This window comes from Stegodyphus dumicola, chromosome 1 (genome assembly GCF_044657685.1).
Source record: "Stegodyphus dumicola isolate Sdum_Otavi_A_Nest chromosome 1, ASM4465768v1".
Lineage (NCBI taxonomy): Eukaryota > Metazoa > Arthropoda > Arachnida > Araneae > Eresidae > Stegodyphus > Stegodyphus dumicola.
Window position 1 is genome coordinate 197251090 of NC_140768.1, and position 19455 is coordinate 197270544.

General features: G+C 32.4%; 1 protein-coding gene across 1 annotated transcript in view; it reads left to right on the top strand.

Moving 5' to 3' along the window:
- slim (scruin like at the midline) overlaps positions 1–8424 on the top strand; it is a 109111-nt gene extending 100687 nt beyond the window's left edge. The window contains exon 10 of the mRNA XM_085824567.1: positions 2455–8424. Coding sequence (XP_085680693.1) covers positions 2455–2718 — 264 coding nt within the window. The 3' untranslated portion in view covers positions 2719–8424. The remainder of the gene's footprint in view (positions 1–2454) is intronic.
- The last annotated feature ends 11031 nt before the right edge of the window (positions 8425–19455 follow it).

The window sequence follows — 19455 nt, forward strand, 5'->3', positions numbered from 1 at the left end:
ACATATGTTTGAACATTTTTTCCCCTTTATTATAAACTTCGGGTTGAAGGCATCTTGGAGTGGACTGGTTAGTTCCTTTAATTTCAATGAAATTTGTGAGTAGTAATGAAAGTTGCCAACGTGTTGGCGATTTTTCTGGGAGGAGGATAAATCAACTTGATTATTTTAATTTTTTTTCTTTTTACTTCCTTGTATGAAGTAAAAAGGAAGTATTGTAATCGCGAAAAGTTTCAGGCAGCATATTTCAACAAAAATATCTATTTTGACCGCTATCGAATGCAATTTAATGATGTTTTTGCGTGATATCTGTACGTAAGGACAGAATAAAAGACTCATTTCCTCCAAAAAAATTATAAAACTGCTTTAAAATTAATTCTGAAGAGAATCTATATTTCTAAGAAAATATTATGGTGTAATTGTGTTTATAAGTGCTCTAATGTCATTCTCTTACTATATGCAGATGGTATTGTACTTTTTAGTAAAGATCAACAGTGTATAAAGTAATCTCACAGTTGAGTAAGATTTTTTATCTTAAAAGTATTAGACAGAACTAGAAAGTTACTTGGAATTGAGTTCTTAGAAAATGACAATGGGACTTTCATACATTAGCAAAGATATATCTAAAGAAATTTTTGCAAAATTTTAATTTCTTCAGATACCAGTAACTTGTTTTCCCACAGCTAAAGGCACTATTAGATTGTCTGTCTACAAGTGCAGAAATTACTGAAATGTGTAAATTACTTTTTAGAAATCTGTTGGGATGTTTATTTATTTATTTATTTATTAGCTATAAGGACAAGGCCCAATTTCACATATGCAGTAAATATCTTATCGCAATTTCAGGAGAATCCTGCAATTAGGCATTGGGAAGCATTGTTGAAATGCTTGGTTATCTCAATAGTACTAAATCATATAGGTTAAACTTATCCAAGATTAAACATCTAAATGTATATCATTATTCAGATCTGATTATGCAAGTAGTAGGGATGACCTTGTGTTCATGGGTGGATTCATATTATATTTAGATGAAGTAACGGTAATGTGGAAAACTTTTAAACAACAGTGTGTAGGTTTATCCACCATGGGTGCAGAGTATATCGCCTTATCGGAAGCAATGAAGGAAGTGATGTGGATGAAAAATGTTTTACAAGATGAAGTTTTAAAATTTAATTTGAAAGATGAAAGAATGTAAACTATTTTGCAATAACAAATCTGCCATTCATTTTTCTAGATCACCCATACAAAACTGTCAGACTAAGCACATAGATATACAATATCACTTTATTAGAAGATTGTTGAATGATGGGAGTTTGACTTCGAATTCATCTCCACCAAATTAAATAATGCAGATTTATTTATGAAAGCTGTAATTGCTATGAATTTGAAAAAGTTTTGTTTAACTGCTTACTGTATATAAGAACAATAAATATTGTGTCCATATTATGAAACTGAAGTATGATTTTTTTTAATTGTATATAAATTAAGCCCCCCCCCATGAGGGAAAGAGGACTGTTGTTGACTTAATGTTTTGTTTTTGGTTTTTCCTCATGCAAAATTAGATCAGAGGTCATTTGGGTAAACTAGGAGCTATTTTTGCAACTTCTAAGCTGTTGCACTGAAAATTAAAACATCTATAAGTCTGTGCAGCATATAAGCGTTTAAATACAAGACATGTAACCACAAATTAGATTAAACACAAAATAAACCATAAAAATATTCTAAAAGCAATAAATAAAAAATATATATATAAAATAATACAGCATAGAAAATAAAAAAATGCGATAAAAAGGGGTTAAAATATTCACAAATATTTACAACGTATAAGAAGAAATAATTTTGTAGGCAAGTAAATATGCATCTTTCTGGAATATTGTGTAAAACGTTTAATCATTTATTGATTGCATTAGTTATACATTTTGTTGTGGGCCATCACTTTGTTTATATTTCTCTGAATGACAAGTTCAAATATTTAAAAAATTAGCAGTTTATTAAAAAGTCAGTTGCAACCAACAGAGTAATTAACTTGTAGCAGCTTACCCGGATATAAGCAGTTTCTTCTTAGTGTGTGAGAAACTCGTATTTCAGCTAAATCTTACAGATGAATAATAATTAAAATTGCAACGACAGATGCTTATCCAAGCTCTCTCAGCTGTGTTTATCTAAGACACGAGTATCTAGAAATTCAAGAAAGATCTCATATGAAGAGCATATCTCAAATTTCACAAACTGTTTTTATGCTCTGAACATAACCATTGTGAGGTCAATGAAGTAAACAATTTCACATTAGAAATAAACACACATAAAAAATGGCTGCAAATGCAAAATAAGTTAATATTATAACAATGTGGTAAGAAGGGTTTAAGTATTTATGGATATATGCAGCATTAATTATTATTATTAAATATTTTAAAGTTGTTTAAGTTTTAAAACAGGATTTTCTTGTTTTTCTTCCAGGCTGGTCAACTTTTTGTATTTGGTGGTGTGAACTCTATATTAGAAAACTCACGTACAAATGAACTTTTCTCAATGTGGGTCAAAATTCCATCCTTAGCTGAAATGTGCTGGGAAGCCATTTTGTATTATATACCACACATAGCATGGTTAAAAAAAGAAAATTTATTTGAAGCTGGTGTTCCTGTCCATTTTCTCAATCAGATAGTTTTTGAGTCCTCACTTGAGAAAGAAATCAAAAACTGCTGCTATCGACTACAGTCTTAGCAGTTTTCTGTACTTTTCCCTGGAGATTTTATCTAATGGAGGTCTGTGAGAACATATAATTTTTTTAGAGTATTTAAATAATAATTTATGAATGACTTTAATCTGTCTTGTTATGGCTAGTGTTGTTTCACCTTGAAAACAAATCAGATTGTGAAAATATTTTATATGTATTAACTATTCATATGTTAAGTTAAACAAGTATAAAAAAGGGGGGAAGAAAGGCCTGTAAAATTGGTATAAAATCTCATATACGAATAATAACAAATAGCTATCACTATTTTACAAATCTGCTGCAATCTGTTTCAGTAATATGATAATTGATTGAAAGCTAACTTAATTTTTTGTCTCAGTGTTCTCTTTCATGTTTGTTCGTTTTCTGCTCGTAACTGTGATGAGATAGTTACCAAAATATCTTGCACCATATACACTATTTAGAAGGCATATGCCGTTCAGTGATTTTTATGAATCAAAGATGAGTGTCAGTAACTATAAAAAATTGTATCTATCAATAGCACAGACTTAAGTTCACTTCAAAATTATTTCAGAAGTTATTCTTCGTAGGCTAGTAGTCTTACCTGTATTCAAAAGAGAGCAGAAAAAGATTTTTCAGTTATAAATTGAGCATTTAATGGCATTTGTAATACTGTTGTTTTATTAGAAAATGTGTAAATAAATAAAAAAATAGTTAATAAATAAAAAATTCTTAATTTTTTTGCCAAGAATATACTGATACAAAAATAAAGTTGACAATCATAACATCATTTGTATATTTGCCTGTTATTCTGTTATTAAAATTTCTATACTTGTAAGGAAGCTATCCCAGTGTAAAATGCTGGGGCTAGTACAGTAGAAATGTATATGTATTGGTTGACTTTTGTGTAAAAGTTTTGATGTTTGTATAAGCAATTTTAAAAACTTGTTATGCTTATCAATATAACTAGGAAAATACATTTGTGTTTTCTTTATGTTTTGGGTTCTTCTCATGGGGGAGGATAGTGGTCTTAGTCAAGTGTTTCTGTAAAGATGTGTTATGTAAAGATTTGTTAAAGTTGTAGAGGATAATTGCAAAATAGATTTGATTCTATCAGAATGTATTAAATCTCTCTCTAGTATTCTGTATATACTTAGTACATTTCAGTATTTGTTGCTGAATGCATTCTATTATATTCAGTCATAACTCGTGTATTTTAAAATTTGTGACAATGTTTTCATGCTTTTCATAAACTGCAATAGATACTTTCTGTAGAGCCTTTACATATGTGTTTTTGCTGTGAAATAGACTTTAAAAGTTGATAGTTTTATGAGTTTATTATAATGGTACTTTCATAACTTTATATATTTTTATCTATATTTTAAAGATTTCATTTAGGTTTCTAGAAATTATTTCTTTTGAAGTTACTATTTCAGCAAACTTATTTTAAATGAAAACTGAAAAATAATACATATGGGAATCAATGCATGTTTAATTAAGATTTTGTAGTAGTTTATGATTATACTTATTGAATTGTCGCAGCAACTTTAAATCGCTTTTGTAGGATGAGAAATTTAGAAACAATCACTGCCCTTGGGGTCATTTCTGTAGCATGAGAAAATAGAAGCATTGCCATGGTATATATTTTTGCAGTCAGTTAGTTCTCAGAACTTGAAATACTGAAGCATCTTAGAATCATGCTTTGTTAAATAATCCATAAAAAGCCACTATATATATGTATTTATTTCCCTGCATATTGCATTTATATTCATTTTGAGTTTGAAACTTCAGAACATGAATGTCTTTGTGGAACTTAAGAAAATTGCTCAAACACTGACTTTTCCTTCCAAAAATATATATTAGAAATCTCATAATTCATCAGCATGTAGGAAATACTTTATGCTACTATATAGCAAATATAAGTGAGATATATGTAAGGAATCCTAAAAAGTGACTTTTGATGTTTATTAAATATTGGTCTAGACATATGTTTCCAGTTATGTTCCTTAAAATATGGTTAGACACTTTTTGCATAATCCAGTTAGTAAAATAGTTAGTTTACAATGAAAACTTGGTTCACAAAATTAGTTCAATTCTGAAAATAGTCAATCACTTGAAATATTTATAAACTGAAATAATTTTCTCAATAGTATTTAATGTAAAATGAATTAATCTGTTCCCGGATCCCAAATGACTGCTTAGGAAAGAGTAATTTGTATGTATTGGTTTGTCTAAAAAGTCATGATGCATCTTTCCTATGTTCTTCAGAGGTCCTTTATTGATGTAATTAATTAAATCTAACACATACATGATATTTTAATGCTATGTTAAATACAAGAAAAAATAGAAAATTCTAATTAAATTACACCTTAGCTCTACAAAGGAAAGTTAACAGGTGACTGAGGACGAGGACGCCTGGTGTATAACATAGGTAAACAGGCATATGTCCCACGTCCTCCACTGTCTCGAAGAAACAACTCGCTGGAGCCCCGTGAGGCACCGGGAGTTTACATAGCCATACAGGGGCTAGATGTCAAGTAGATTTTACATGGGACGTTGTTTTTAAAACAAAGTAACTTAAAAAAGAATATAAAGGATAGCATTAAAACACACACATAAGCTGAAACATGTAGATATACAAAATTAAATGTAAAAGCATAAAAACACACTCATAATTACGTAACATAAAGACATAAAAACACACACGAGAATACATGACATAACACATAGAGCATATAAATGCAAATATTGCACACATAAGAAACATATGAGACATAGTAAGGTGTGCGTAAAGCAGAAGCGCTATGCGGAAATATGCTCAATACCCATAATACATAATGTACATACTTTCATTAGAGGAAGGAAAGTTGACAGCATCAATAGAAAATAGTAAGGAATTCAGAGATGAAAAATTTTATTTTTTGAAAGAGTAATCATATTCTGTAAAAATAATAGGTGGCTGTTATTTTTCTGTTGGCCCCATTTTCTCTTTTTCTTAACACTACTCGCCTCTATTTCACATTCACAACTTTACTTTGAGCCTTTTTCGCAAGTGAAAATCTGACAAAAACTAATTTTTCATTGTTATTTATTTCTGTTTACATTTTAAACTGTTCTTAAGCAAAACATGGATTGTCATTGCAAATCTTTATGCTACTGAGCACCTCCTAAGATAACCACTAACCTGACTTGTAAAAGTATTACAGTGTTAGTAGTCATCCTGGCAGAAGGGAATATTTCCTCAGTGTAAAAATATAAATATTACATGGGCATACAATGCCTGTGTATAAGCATAGATATGTTGATTACAAACATTGTCTTGTACAAGTTACATATGGTAGTTACATAAAATCGTGACAGCTATGTGTACATTTAAACATTATCTGAATTCATATTTACAATACTTTTACTAAGATAATCAAAGTAAACTTGTAATTCATTTACACATTGACTGGATTTTCAATATCATTTAAGCTGCTTTACAATAGTATTTTTATCAAGTACATACAAACTGGATAGTAATATGCTTACATCACAATAGTTTTGTTCTTACAGTCCTGTTACTATTCTACAGGGTGAGCTGTTTTTCTAGTGTTGATTTTCAGTTGTAGTATTTTGAATTGCTATTAAAATTTTGCTGCGAAGATACAATTATCTAGGTCATAATTTTCTGGGAACTTTTGTGGCTTACTTCATTTTGCACAAATTTGTGGATCATATAAGTAGAAGCACCTTCCCTTCTGTCTTCTTTTGAAGGCATTTTATTTACTGCATCAATAATTACATTTTGGAGTATCATTTGTTGCCCACTTACTTGCTGATATCTTGAGACATCGTTCATCATTCAAGACATTTTTCATCTGGAAAATTAGTTCAGAAACTAATTTATTGGGAATTCAAGGTTCTAGTATACTATTTTAGGAAAAAAAATTTCATATTTTAATGATGATAGATTCTGGAAATTAAAGGCACAAATTGTTAGTTAAGAATATCTGTTCAACTTTTATTCAAAAGTATCGAATTTTTTGCATTTAACTTTAATAAAGCATTATAAACATTTTATTAATTGGATTTTTTACTGCGTAAGAATCACACAAATAGGCCCTCTATTTATTGAAACTTCCTGTTAACCATGTTGAAATTATTTTCTGTATCTTATTCTCTGAAAACTTGTAACTAGAAGTGTATGTCTAAGATCATTATTTAAGAAAGTAAAGCATGTAAATACCTTTCCCAAACATCCGGTATAAATATATACATGTAATATGTACAAATTGACTTATTCCTTAAATGCTTAGAATTCATTTATCTTGTATAAATATGTTTTAAATGTTGTATTCCCCCCCCCACACACACACATGATGCATTTTAGTGCCAGATTCTGAAAATTTTAAAAATATTTGTTTTCTCCTTCTTCAGTGCATTCAGAGAATGAGCTCCCCTAAGTTTTAAAATAGATTTGTTCTACTAACAAAGACAAACCTTCACCAACATTTGCGAAGGTGATGCCGAACCTTTCCTTTCTAACTGTAGAACTTTATGCCTCCCGACATGAACGGACAAATGACAGTGAAGCAGAAATAAACTGAGATTCGATCTACAATTTCACTGACTCAGCTGTACATTCACCTTCTCTAATTATTTATAGATTATTTGTTGGCTAAGGAATAACAGACAGCAGTAAAAATGTGCGAGGATAAGTTACAGGGAAGTAGAAGTGAAAATATCTTATTAAGATATTGTAATGTTAATATTATGACATATTCTAATTGTAAGTTCTTTGAAAGAAATAATATGGTGAAAGTTACCTGTACTCCCATGAATATTTTTTATTTGTCATGTTTTTACTGTAATTGCATCCTTCAGAAGTTATATTATTCACATAATTTTTCCTCTTGCTTTTTCGGGATGATAAAATTGGTGAAAAAGCGGAAAATGTACGAGGAAGTATGGCATATTATTTAAGACAATATTCAAGACTAAATTATTTTTTATAATAATAATTTATTGCAAAAATGCCTAAAATTCCACTTTCTAAATATTTCAGCATGTAATTACTATGTTTTGCTTATAAAGGAAATTTCCATTGTTAGACTTTGTATATGCTTTAAGACTTTTTAATTTATTCACTTTACTTATATTTATTTATATTTGTACACAATAGAAGCCTTAACAAAATTTCATGTTTATAATAGTTTATGTGCAGTGTGAGTATTTAAAACTATTAGAATTGTTCCCCTGATATGATGTGTTAGTCAAAAACACTTCTATTTTAGAACTGAATTCCTCTTTTATTTTTCTGAAATGCTTATCTTTGTTGTGTGTTTATTATATAAATCAAATTTATTTATATTAGTCTCATTTCCCTTCAATTTATAATAACAGCCATCAAGATAGGTTAAATTTTCCAAGTGTGACAATTTTTGACGAAATAGTGTATAAATATGGGAGCAGGATTAAAATTTGATAGAGTATGAATCATGAAAAAACTAATTACTCAATAAATTTTAGTATTTTTTCTGTTAATTTTTTCCCTTTAATTTTTGCAAAATCTTATGTGATGTATCAAAAGCAGATGCAGTATTTTTTCCTTCTGTGTAGTTTATTAGGTGCTTAGAAATTAGTGTAATTATTTAGAGCTAGATGAAAAACTGCCATTTCTGCTAAATGTGTGTCTATGTAAGCATATTACTGTTACAGTTTAAATTATATGAAATAAAATAATTTTCTATATATATATTTATTATTATTATTTAAGAAATTTGACATAGAAAAGTGCATTAGGTAAAAGTTTGTTTTATTCTTAAATAAATCTTACATGTTATGCATACAAAAATGCTCTAGTTCATTATTGTAATATTAAAAAATTTCAAAATCAAAGTAGATAAAGGCAAATTTTCGCCCTCTCTCCCCTGCATAGTACTTCTTTTATAAGCTCGCAATACATTATATTTTAATTTTTCAGACTGGTTTAAAATTCATGCATTTAATTATATTAACAAATAAGCTTTTTTTTTTTTTTTTTTTTTTTTTTTATTATTATTTGCGATGAAGCTTGGAATATGCAGTTGAAAGTTAATTGAAGAAAATGTTAGATAACTGTAGGGCTTTTAATTCCACTTCGCCAAATCCTAGAGCCTGTCAACCTAGGATTTAGATATCTTAAGAGCACCCAAAAATTATCCTTCAACTCCACACAGTCCTGTTTCCTTCTCTCAAAATCTAGAAAGGTGAGCATTAAAAGCCCTGAAATTCTGGTGGGGAAACGGAGAAGTGACAGTACAGATCCAAAACATAAAATAACAGGTTAATAAAATTAAAGGAACCCCACAATATAATTTTCATAAATGAATTCAATTAAGTGTGCTTTTCCCATAATATCAGTTGTTTCGAGACAGAAAATGCTGCTAAAACTATTGCAAATTCAAGTAACAAATTTGAATTTTCAAGAGTTTTAGCTATACTTTCTTTAATATTTGAGGAAACTTCTGCAATTCTCTGGTGCATATTGTCACTTCAAAGTGGTATTTTACAAATATCAGCTTCTACTGGATCACCGATCATTCTTTCTATAATTCTACGATAAGAAGGTAATGTAGTTTCTTCAACCAAATTAAGAGGTTTGAATTTAAAGACAACTATTTCACCCACTTCATAAGAAGCTGTGTGAGCATGTTCAGATGCACAATTCTTTCTCAAAAATCTTTACTTGTTTGGATTTTGTGTATGTGATTTTTTTAAAGTAAATGCCATTTGATGTAAGTAAAGGATGATTGGTAAACAACTGACATTGGAGCTTGTTCAGAACCATAGCATTGTTTGTCAATTTACAACCGCAGTTTGTTCATTTTCTGTTGTAGATGTAAATCTAAATTTTAAGAAACCATCGTGTACTAGGCGAGTATCACACTTTTTTTTTTTTTTTTTTTTTTTTTGCGCGGTGGAATTATTTTTGTTTGTACTGGGCTCGGGCTCACCCTGATCACTAGCATCATCATTATGATCTATGATCGAAGCTTTTTTTAAAAAAAAATCTGTTTATCCATTTTAGAAGGTTATTTTAAAACAAAAATAATTTTGTCAAACAGTTATTAAAAATGGCATAAATACCTTTGAATAATTTGTTTTAAGTTAGACAACAGAATTTTGTTGTATTGCACATAAGAAAGCAAATCTATAATAAATACCTAATCCTATGTACACATGAAGCATAAATTAAACTAGTATACTAGTCGTGTTAGCAGACATTAGTACTGGGAATGCGAAGAAGTAAGAGGGGGATATTTCTCCCTCTCATTTCTATACGTATACTATGCATTTTGTAGTTTCTTCTCAAGCACATTGTTCGCTGACCGATCTGTATATCTTTGTTTTGGTTCAATTTAGGAGTGTAATAGTCATATGTATTTAAATTTTTTTTTTATGGTTTCTATCAGACGTGTTCGTCATTAAAAGTGCTATGTTTTGGTTAAACATTGTACAGTCCGAGATGCGTTGGGATTACTTTAGACAGTCTCCGGTAGGAAGTTGAAACCAATTGAACTACTTGTATAATGATGCTTATGTATGGGTATTCGCAATGACGTTTGGTGAAGTTAAGGAGTAAGAAAATCATACATGAACCACATTATAAAAAAATTGTGTATTTCATGAAAACAGTCACACTATATGTAAGTACGTACAAAATGTGCTTCACATTTGAGTTACTATACTGAAAGATTAAGACAGAGTGATAAGTCATTTGACTGTCTTCACGGAGCTGAAAATTAAAGTAATTATGTTGATCCCATCATCCTTGTCAGAAAGAAAGACGTTCAACTAGATCTTTCGTTGACTATTGCTGGTTGAACAAGATTACGAAGAAAGCTACCCTCTTCCTAGAATTAACAACATTCTAGACACCCTTTTTCTAAAAGCAAGTGGTTTTGTACACTTGATTTAAAGAGTGGATATTGGAAGGCAGAGATACATCCTGATGACCGAGAAAAGACAGCTTTTACTACCATACAAGGTAGTTCAAGGTGATGCCGTTCGGGCTCTGTAATGCGCCGGCAACATTTGAACGCCTCATGTAGACTGTTTTGAAAGGTCTTTCCTACGAAGCCTGTCTTGTATACTTGGATGACATCATCATCGGGAAGAGTTTTAAAGAACATCTAGAAAATATTAGAATACTTCAGAAACCTAAAGAAGCGAATCTAAAGTTAAGTCCTGCCAAATGTACATTATTCAGACAGGAAGTGACTTACTTCAGAAATGTCATTTCTGCTTAAAGTGTGTGTACGAATCTCGAAAATGTGTCAGCAGTTAACCCTTAACCTGTCGAGTGATTTTCTACGAATACCTTTAAAAATGTCACTAATTTTGGACCGAGCTTCCTTTAAAATGTCGGGAAAATAACCCTAAACCTCTGAAAAATGCCATCTATTGCTATTGTTAGTTCTTTACCCTCCCAGAATACTTGATCAAGGGTTCTGACTGTAAGTGAGATGGATTATTACCATAAATTAGTACCCGTAGGTGTGAGCTGTAAAGAAAGTTGCAAAAGACTCGTTTCTCCGTGATGACCGTCTGAATGCTGCAGGGTACATGTGCGAATACTGTCTTAAAAGTTTTCTTTCCTCTTATTTTGAAAAAACTTGGCTTTAAAATTTACCCACTCTTTTTTTTAATTATTATTAACGTTGAATCTAAATTACCTAAATCTCTGGGTCATTGATTATCATATGAATATCCTTTGTTTATCTAACTTTGTTTATTTTTAACGCGCGCAATGAATTGGAAGTTGATCTGTCAGCACTATCCTTATCTTCAGGGCAGATGTTTTTATTTTATTTGGCTTATAATTCCTTACTAAATGTATTATTTCATCTCGATGTACTCCGTCTTTGATATGATTTAAATCATATTCCTCGTCATTATAATTCGCTTCCGATAGCGAAGAAAGTGACAGAGGTTATTGAAAACGAAAAAATTTCGATTGACAAATTAGTCGGTATTCTCGACACGACTTGAACAGCGGAACTTTGTAACTGAACAAGAAATTATGTCTGTTTATAGAATTAAAGAGAATGTATTATCACATAAAAAACGAAACAACTTGCATTGAAAGAAATGTTTAATAAAATAAACAAATAAATATTAAGCTTTTTTTTTTTTTTTTTTTTTTTTTTAAATTTTGATACATATATAATATAATTTTTTTTAAATTTAGATCATAATTGTTCTTTATTTCATAAATTACGGTTTCATACTTTTAATTTTATAATTTCTGCATGCCATCTTACCAGATTTAAACTGATGATCTATAATCCGGAATCGCCAAAGTCCGGATTAACGACTTTTGACTGTATAAGAATAAAATTCAAAATTTTTTGTGGAATATATTTTTTGAGGATAATTTCTTTCCTAGGAATCCCAGCATTCAATTTTTTGAAGCATTAAGTTCCAAGAAATTGTCTTGCTTCAACGCAGATTTAATTATTCACATGAAATCCCTAACCAAAGAAAATGTCTTAAACAACAGTTTTTATTAGAGAAAATATTTTTATTATTTTAATGCTAATAATAATATACAAACGAATATTATTATTAGCATTAAAATTTAAGTTCACTGCAGTTGAGTGAATAAGAATGCTGGATGTGTGATGTTTGTCCTGGATTTGTCGCTGGCAACTGAACAGGTTAGCGGCTTGGTGTCTTTATAATTTTCTCCATGCGTAATATGAATTCAAGCCAATTTCATTTTGAAATTTTTCTAAGAAGATATTCTCTTAAAACAGATAATCCATGACTATTTTAACAACTGTAAAAAAATAATCTATGAATATTTTTCGTTTTATGACAGCATGTGTAAAATGATTTTCTCTGAAAAAACATATGCACCAGCACTCCTTATCGGCCGCCGTTAAGTTAACTGCATCGTTCTTATTCTTTAGAGTATTTTTTTTTTTTTTTTTTTCCCCGAAGAACTTTTTGTCAGTAAAATGTACTATTTATAATCTGTCATTTTATTTTGTTCTTCTGTTATGTAAATAATCAATTTAGAATACATATTTCGTAAGCTGAGAAAGCCCAGTAACGGTCGAGAGGTAAGATATTTGAGCATGTTAATTCCTAGCCGTTTCGAGGTTTTCCTAAGTGTATTGTGAATTACCAGCCTGTTTCCCTAAAAAAATCTCTTCTTGCTAAATCTTTGTCAGGAAATCTTTAGCGCATGTTACCTTATTATTTCAAATTGATTTTTAGCTTAAACATTATTTTCAGTATTAATTATAACATCAATTGCATTAATAGTATTCTCAATATTAAACGCAGGTTTGTATTCATAAATACGTAGCGTATTCGGAAATTTGAGTACCGTTTCATTCTAGCGCGCAGCGCTGTGGTAGGCTTCCCGCGCATGCGCACTAGTCTTTCTTTATCACTGACTTTCAATTGTCGCCATTTTGGTTGCTGTATGTTGTGTTTTCAGTTTGCTGTGCACATTCAAAATGTTTAAGACAATTAGTTCTCCCGCTGACTGAGATTCGTGCCGTGATTAAATTTTTGAACGCGAGGAATGTTAAACCGGCCGAAATTTATCGTCAAGTGACAGAAGTTTACGGTGAATACGCGATAAGTGATGGAATGGTGAGAAAGTGGGTAAGAATGTTTAATGCAGGTCGAGCAAATGTCCACCCCGACGCTCGGAGTGGTCGGCCTTCTAATTTCACCGATGATTTGGTAAGGAAAGTTGATGAAGGAATTCATGAGAACAGACGCTTCACAATGACAACTTTTTCTGAGGCATTTCCACAAATTTTACGTACTGTTTTGTTCGAAATTGTGTCTGACCGCTTGAATTATCGTAAACTGTGTTCCCGATGGGTTCCAAAAATGCTCACTGATGTTCACAAAACAAAGCGACTTGGTAGTGCCCTGACATTTCTCACGCGGTACAGTGATGAGGGAGAAAACTTTTTAAACCAAATTGTGACAGATGGTGAAACTTGGGTGTGTCATTTCACACCAGAATCGAAACAACAATCGTGGAAAATTTTTCGGAGAATGAGTGGAGACAACTCATTCTCCGAAAAAACAAAAGTTCAAAGTGACAATGTCATCACAAAAAATCATGTGCACTGTCTTCTGGGATAGGAAAGGCGTTTTGCTTACTGCATTTTTTCCCAGAGGTGAAACCATTAATGCGGCACGATATTGTGAGACTAACAAAACTAAGGCGTGCCATTCAAAACAAATGAAGAGGAATGCTCAGTAAAGGAATTGTGTTGCTCCATGACAATGCTCGGCCCCATACCGCTATTGTCACTCAATCGTTAATTCGACAGTTTCATTGGGAGCAGTTCGATCACCCGCGGTACAGCCCGGACTTGGCGCCGTCCGATTATCACTTGTTCCTGCACATGAAGCGCGAGCTTGGTGGCAAGCGCTTTGGATCTGACGATGACACGAAAAATGCTGTGGAGTCGTGGTTATCGAAACTGGCGGGAAGTTTCTTTGACAATGGTATACAAAAACTGGTCACCCGCTATGACAAGTGTTTGATCATTGGCGGAAACTATGTTGAAAAATAGTTTAAGACATGTATTTTCATGTAAAAATAAAATTGGATTCGAAAAAATTGTTTTACAATTTTTTTTTTTTTTTTTTTTTTTTTTTTTTGTTTTGTTTTGTTTTCAAAACGGTACTTAGTTTTCGAATAAGCCTCGTATAATGTACACAAAAGCGGCACGTAGATTAAATTTATATGAAATTTTATATCATAAAAATTTAGATTAGAATTGTTCACAGCACTTGAGGATTATATGACTAAAAGAGTTGCGTCTCGTAAAGGACGTTTAAAGGTGTATTGGTGTATTTAATTATGGCGAAGCACACGAGGGCTATCTGCCTAAGGGTAGGGATGCCTTTGTGAAAGACTTTCTAAGGGAAACTGGCTCGTATACACGTTACACATGGGGAAAACCACGAAAACGCCCATGTAGCCAGCCCGTTCGCGGGACGTTTAAAGGAAAGAATTCGTATTTCGTTCACATGAGGGAAAACCACAAAACCTCCGCTGCAATTAACTCGTTTGCCTAGATTTGAACTCCTTCAAATTACCGTCTTTTGCGATCTTATCGAACTTAGCGCTCAGGGTTCACTCATATTTAAAAAATTGCTTGTGTGTTATAAGAAAAGAGGAATAGAAAAATTTAGGAATCGAGAAATTTAGAAAAATGTAATAAGAGCGCAAAAAGAATTTAATTCACTTAACCCTTTGTTGTATCATGTCCACTCTAGTAGAAAAAAGATTGAAATTGTTTATTTTCCTGTAAATGCCTTAACAGATTCCATTCCTGTGTTTATTCATTCTATATTATTAGAACTTTCAACTCTCGATCATAGATCGCTGTATAGCATCACTAAGTAAAGCATTGCTATTTGGAAAATGGCTGCTACTTCTTAAACATTATATAATATTGCTTACATTTTCTTATACTGTTATTTTTTATTCATAATTAGTCATTTTAGACATTTTATTTTAAATGTTAGTTTGAGAAAATTGTTGAGTGGGTAGGATCTACTGAAAAGAGTGAATTGAAACCCAAATGTACTGCTTATCAAGCCAAAACACCACTGGAAATGTTTATGTTTGGCAAGGAATTTCTAGAACATTTGACATTTGAATCCAATAGGTACAGATTACAAAATCGTAGCAAAAGGAATTTATAAGGTATTTCTCCCACTTTCCTAGCGTGCCTTCGTGGTGTAACGGTAGCACTCTGGGCCGGTAATCCAGAGGTCCGTGGTTCGATTCCCGGCAAAAGCGGTTGCATATTTTTCATCTTTTTTGCTTCCAATTAATCTAATGACTCTACAAGTGGCGCCCGAACTAAAAGGGTTGGGGATGATGATTCTCCGCACCCAGGATTTGGCGACTAGGTCCCCTAAAACCCTAGTCGCCCTTTAAAAAGGGGAGTATATAAGGTATTTCTTCCACTTCCCTAGCGTGCCTTCGTGGTGTAACGGTAGCACGCTGGGCCGGTATTCCAGAGGTCCGTGGTTCGATTCCCGGCGAAGGCGTTTGCTAATTTTTCATCACTCCTGCTTCCATATTAGCCTAATGACTCTACAAATTCAATCACAATCGACGAAATGAAAGTATTCTGGTGGATCTGTATGTTCATGTCAGATGTAGATTTATCATTTAGTAGATGGTAATGAAAAATGGAAATGATTTCAAATGCAATGACCGTAAATCGTTGGGAAGAGATTTGTATGCACGTACTTACATGCATACTGTCCACTGTAGTGAACAAACTGTAGCAATTATTTAAAACGAAATTTAAATAAAATTAATTTGTTTATTAAAGTTATTTTAAGTAGAAAAATACAAACATTTTCGTTTAACTTCTCTAGATTATTTGTATTTATGTACAGAAGACAGAAACATGTTTTCAGCTGAGTTCATTCATCAAACTTTGCATATAAAGCTGTTTTTTTTTTTAAATACTCTACTATAAAAATAATACAAAAAACAGCATAGAAATGTTTTTCTCACATGCACCAAATGTACGCATTACCCTTTCCTGGATTTGAAGAACTCGCAGAAAGAAAGAGGGAGTAGAAATGATGACAACAAATTTTATTGGTCTCTGACTGATTGCTTTGGGAACACGAAGACTATACTATTTTACAAAGCAGAAGCCAAAGATAAAAGTGCCCCCCCCCCTATTTAGAGGAAAAGGTCTTTCGGTGGTGAAATCGGTCAATGTCTTCTTCAAGGGTTGGCCTCTTATCTGTTTATTTCGTCCACAAGTAAATACCACAGAAACATGTGTTCAAAAGACCAATTTTATACTTCTAAATACTTTCGGTCTGACAGGAAGATTTAAAAAAATTAAGTTGTTTTAATTTTAAAATTGTTTTACACAAAACCAAGTAGGAAGATAAAATTTTATTTTCTTAATATAGTATATATTTTCTCAGAGATTATTTTGCGAGTAATTTTTTTCAAGTTACGAAAATCTCATCTACATGTATTTTCAAATCAGATTTATTTAATGTATAAGGATATGCTAAACAAGCGCACTTTCGCACTTATAAAATATACATTAATACATACATAAAAATGAAATAAAATTTGAAAATAATGCAATTTAGGAATTAGTGTATTAAAAAATAATTAAAAATTTGTTGTGATCTCATTTCTTACGTTATATGCATTTATTTTATTTTATTATGGTATATGCATTTACTAGTCTTTGTTCTCAAATTTTGTCCGATTATTTGAATATGGCAAAGCAAACGAGATCGTCTGTCTAAAGGATAGACTAGTCGCCGTGGTGGTCTTTCTCAGGGATAAATAGAAGGGCTAGGTCATTCCTTTGTTCGACTCCTTGCCGACGCGAACCTCATGGAGGGGGTTAACTGGAAGTAATCTGACGTGTATGTGTAGCACCTGCTCTGATTTCGCGCGTTTAAAACTGTAGTTCCATTCAGTTGCGAGACGATTTTCTGAAGGTCGCATATCCCAAATTAATTTTAATCATACATATTTTTTCTAATAATGCAAATATTTAAAATAATTTGTGTATATATATATAGTTTTAGTCAATTTTCCTTTTAAATTCTATAGTTAAAGTATCCTTTATGTAATATGGCTTCATGTGCTGTAGGAACGTGCCGTAACACTTATAGAAATACGAAAGAAAGAGATATTGTATTTCATTCTTTCCCAAAGAAAAATTTGCTTTTGACGAAAGAATGGATACATAATTGTTGAAGACAGGATTCTATTAATGTGAATAACGCAAGAATTTGCAGCGAACATTTTCTATGCAGTGATTATGAAGATGACATGAGAAATCGCTTGCTTGGATTGCCGCAAAAGATTAGGTTAGGGTATTTAATTACGGCAAAGCCTCGAGGACTATCTGCCTAAGGGGAGAGACGCCTTCGTAGAGGACTTTCTAAGGAAAACTGGCTCGTATACACGTTACACATGGGGAAAACCACGAAAACACATATGCAGCCAGCCCGTTCGCGGCATTCGAACCTCGGACCGAATTACCGCAGTGTTCAGCGACTTTACAGCTCGGCCGCTGGTGGGCGATTACCGCAAAAGAAACTGTTTAAATGCAATAGTGTGCCGAAAGTAAATTTATCCTGTGCAGTAAGCGAAATAACACCAAGAAATCGGAGACATTTGAAAAGAAAACTAATGCAGAGTGCTTTTGAAAGACTAGATTTTCAAAGATTCGTGACGAATTAAGCCCAAAGAAAATTTATTTTGATGCCGAGAACGAAATTAAAGTTGACAATAATAAATTTCGTGAATGATTTTGAAATAAAACTCACAAGTGACAATGCCCTAAGTGACAATATCCCTGAATGCCTTAAGTGTAAAGATAAACAAGAATGTATTAATAATTTGAAGAACAAAATAATATCCTTAGAAAATTGTAATAAAATATTGAAAAATAGAGGAAAAAAAATTTTGGAATGTTTGCTCAGCGACAAAGAAGGTGGACGACATCTAGATAGAAATTTGTATCGGAAATTCAGAAATTCAAAGCCAAATATTGATGTAAGCCTGAGTTACAAAATTATTTAAAAAAATATTTGTTATTATATTGAATCGGGAGAAAAATATGCCAATGTAAAATTTACAATTAGGCTAAAACTCAAACTTAGATTACCATAAATTTTGCCATAACCACACATGTTTAAAACTATGCCAATTTAAGGTTGTTTTTTGATTAATTTTAAATACAGGGGTTGGACAAAAATATGGAAACACCTTTAAAAAAACATGTTTCTTTGCTTAATATGGTGTAGGAAACCCATTGGCATCCAAAACAGCTTGCAGTCTTCTCGGAATGGATAAATACAGCTCTTGTATGTTTGCCAAGGGAATATTATACCATTCTTCCTGCAAAACGGTGGCAAGTTCAGATAACGATGTCGGCAGTGAATAACGAGAGCGCACTTTCCGTTCTAATGTAGACCACAAAGGTTCGATAATATTCAGATCTGGTGACTGTGGTGGCCAGGGAAGATGGGACAACTCATCCTCGTGCTCAGAAAACCAGTCCTGGACAATGTGAGCTGTGTGAACAGGGGCTTTGTCGTCTTGGAAGACACCATCAACATCGGGGAACAAAGTTTGTACCATGGGATGAACTTGATCGGCCAAAATGTTCACATAAGTCTTGGCAGTCATGTGCCCTGACACAGTTATCATGGGGCTAGCAGAGAACCACGATATGGCTGCCCAAACCATAACAGAACCCCCGCCATGTTTCACTCTTGGCAACAAGCAGTCTGTATTATAGGCTTGAGATGGCGTTCTCAAGACGTAAACTCGGCCAGAAGTGGGAATGTGAAAGAAGACTCGTCAGACCATATTACTCGCTTTCACTGCTCTATAGTCCAGGCTTTATGACTTAAACACCACCTTTTCCTGTTACGGGCATTAGCATCACTGATGAGTGGCTTCTCAATTGCAGCACGGCCAGCAATTCCCTGTTTATGAAGCTCCCTTCTAATTGTTTTGGTACTCACTGGGTTCGGTAACACAACATTCATTTCAGCAGTAACTTTTGCAGCTGTGGTCTTCTTATTTTTCGTCACAATTACCCTTAATGATCGTCTGTCACGATCACTCAGGACACACTTTCGTCCGCGCTGTGATTTAGTAGATGATGTTTTTCCGCTTTTCAAATATGCGGAATAAATCTTCGATACAGCACCTCTTGAAACACTAAACACCTCGGCTA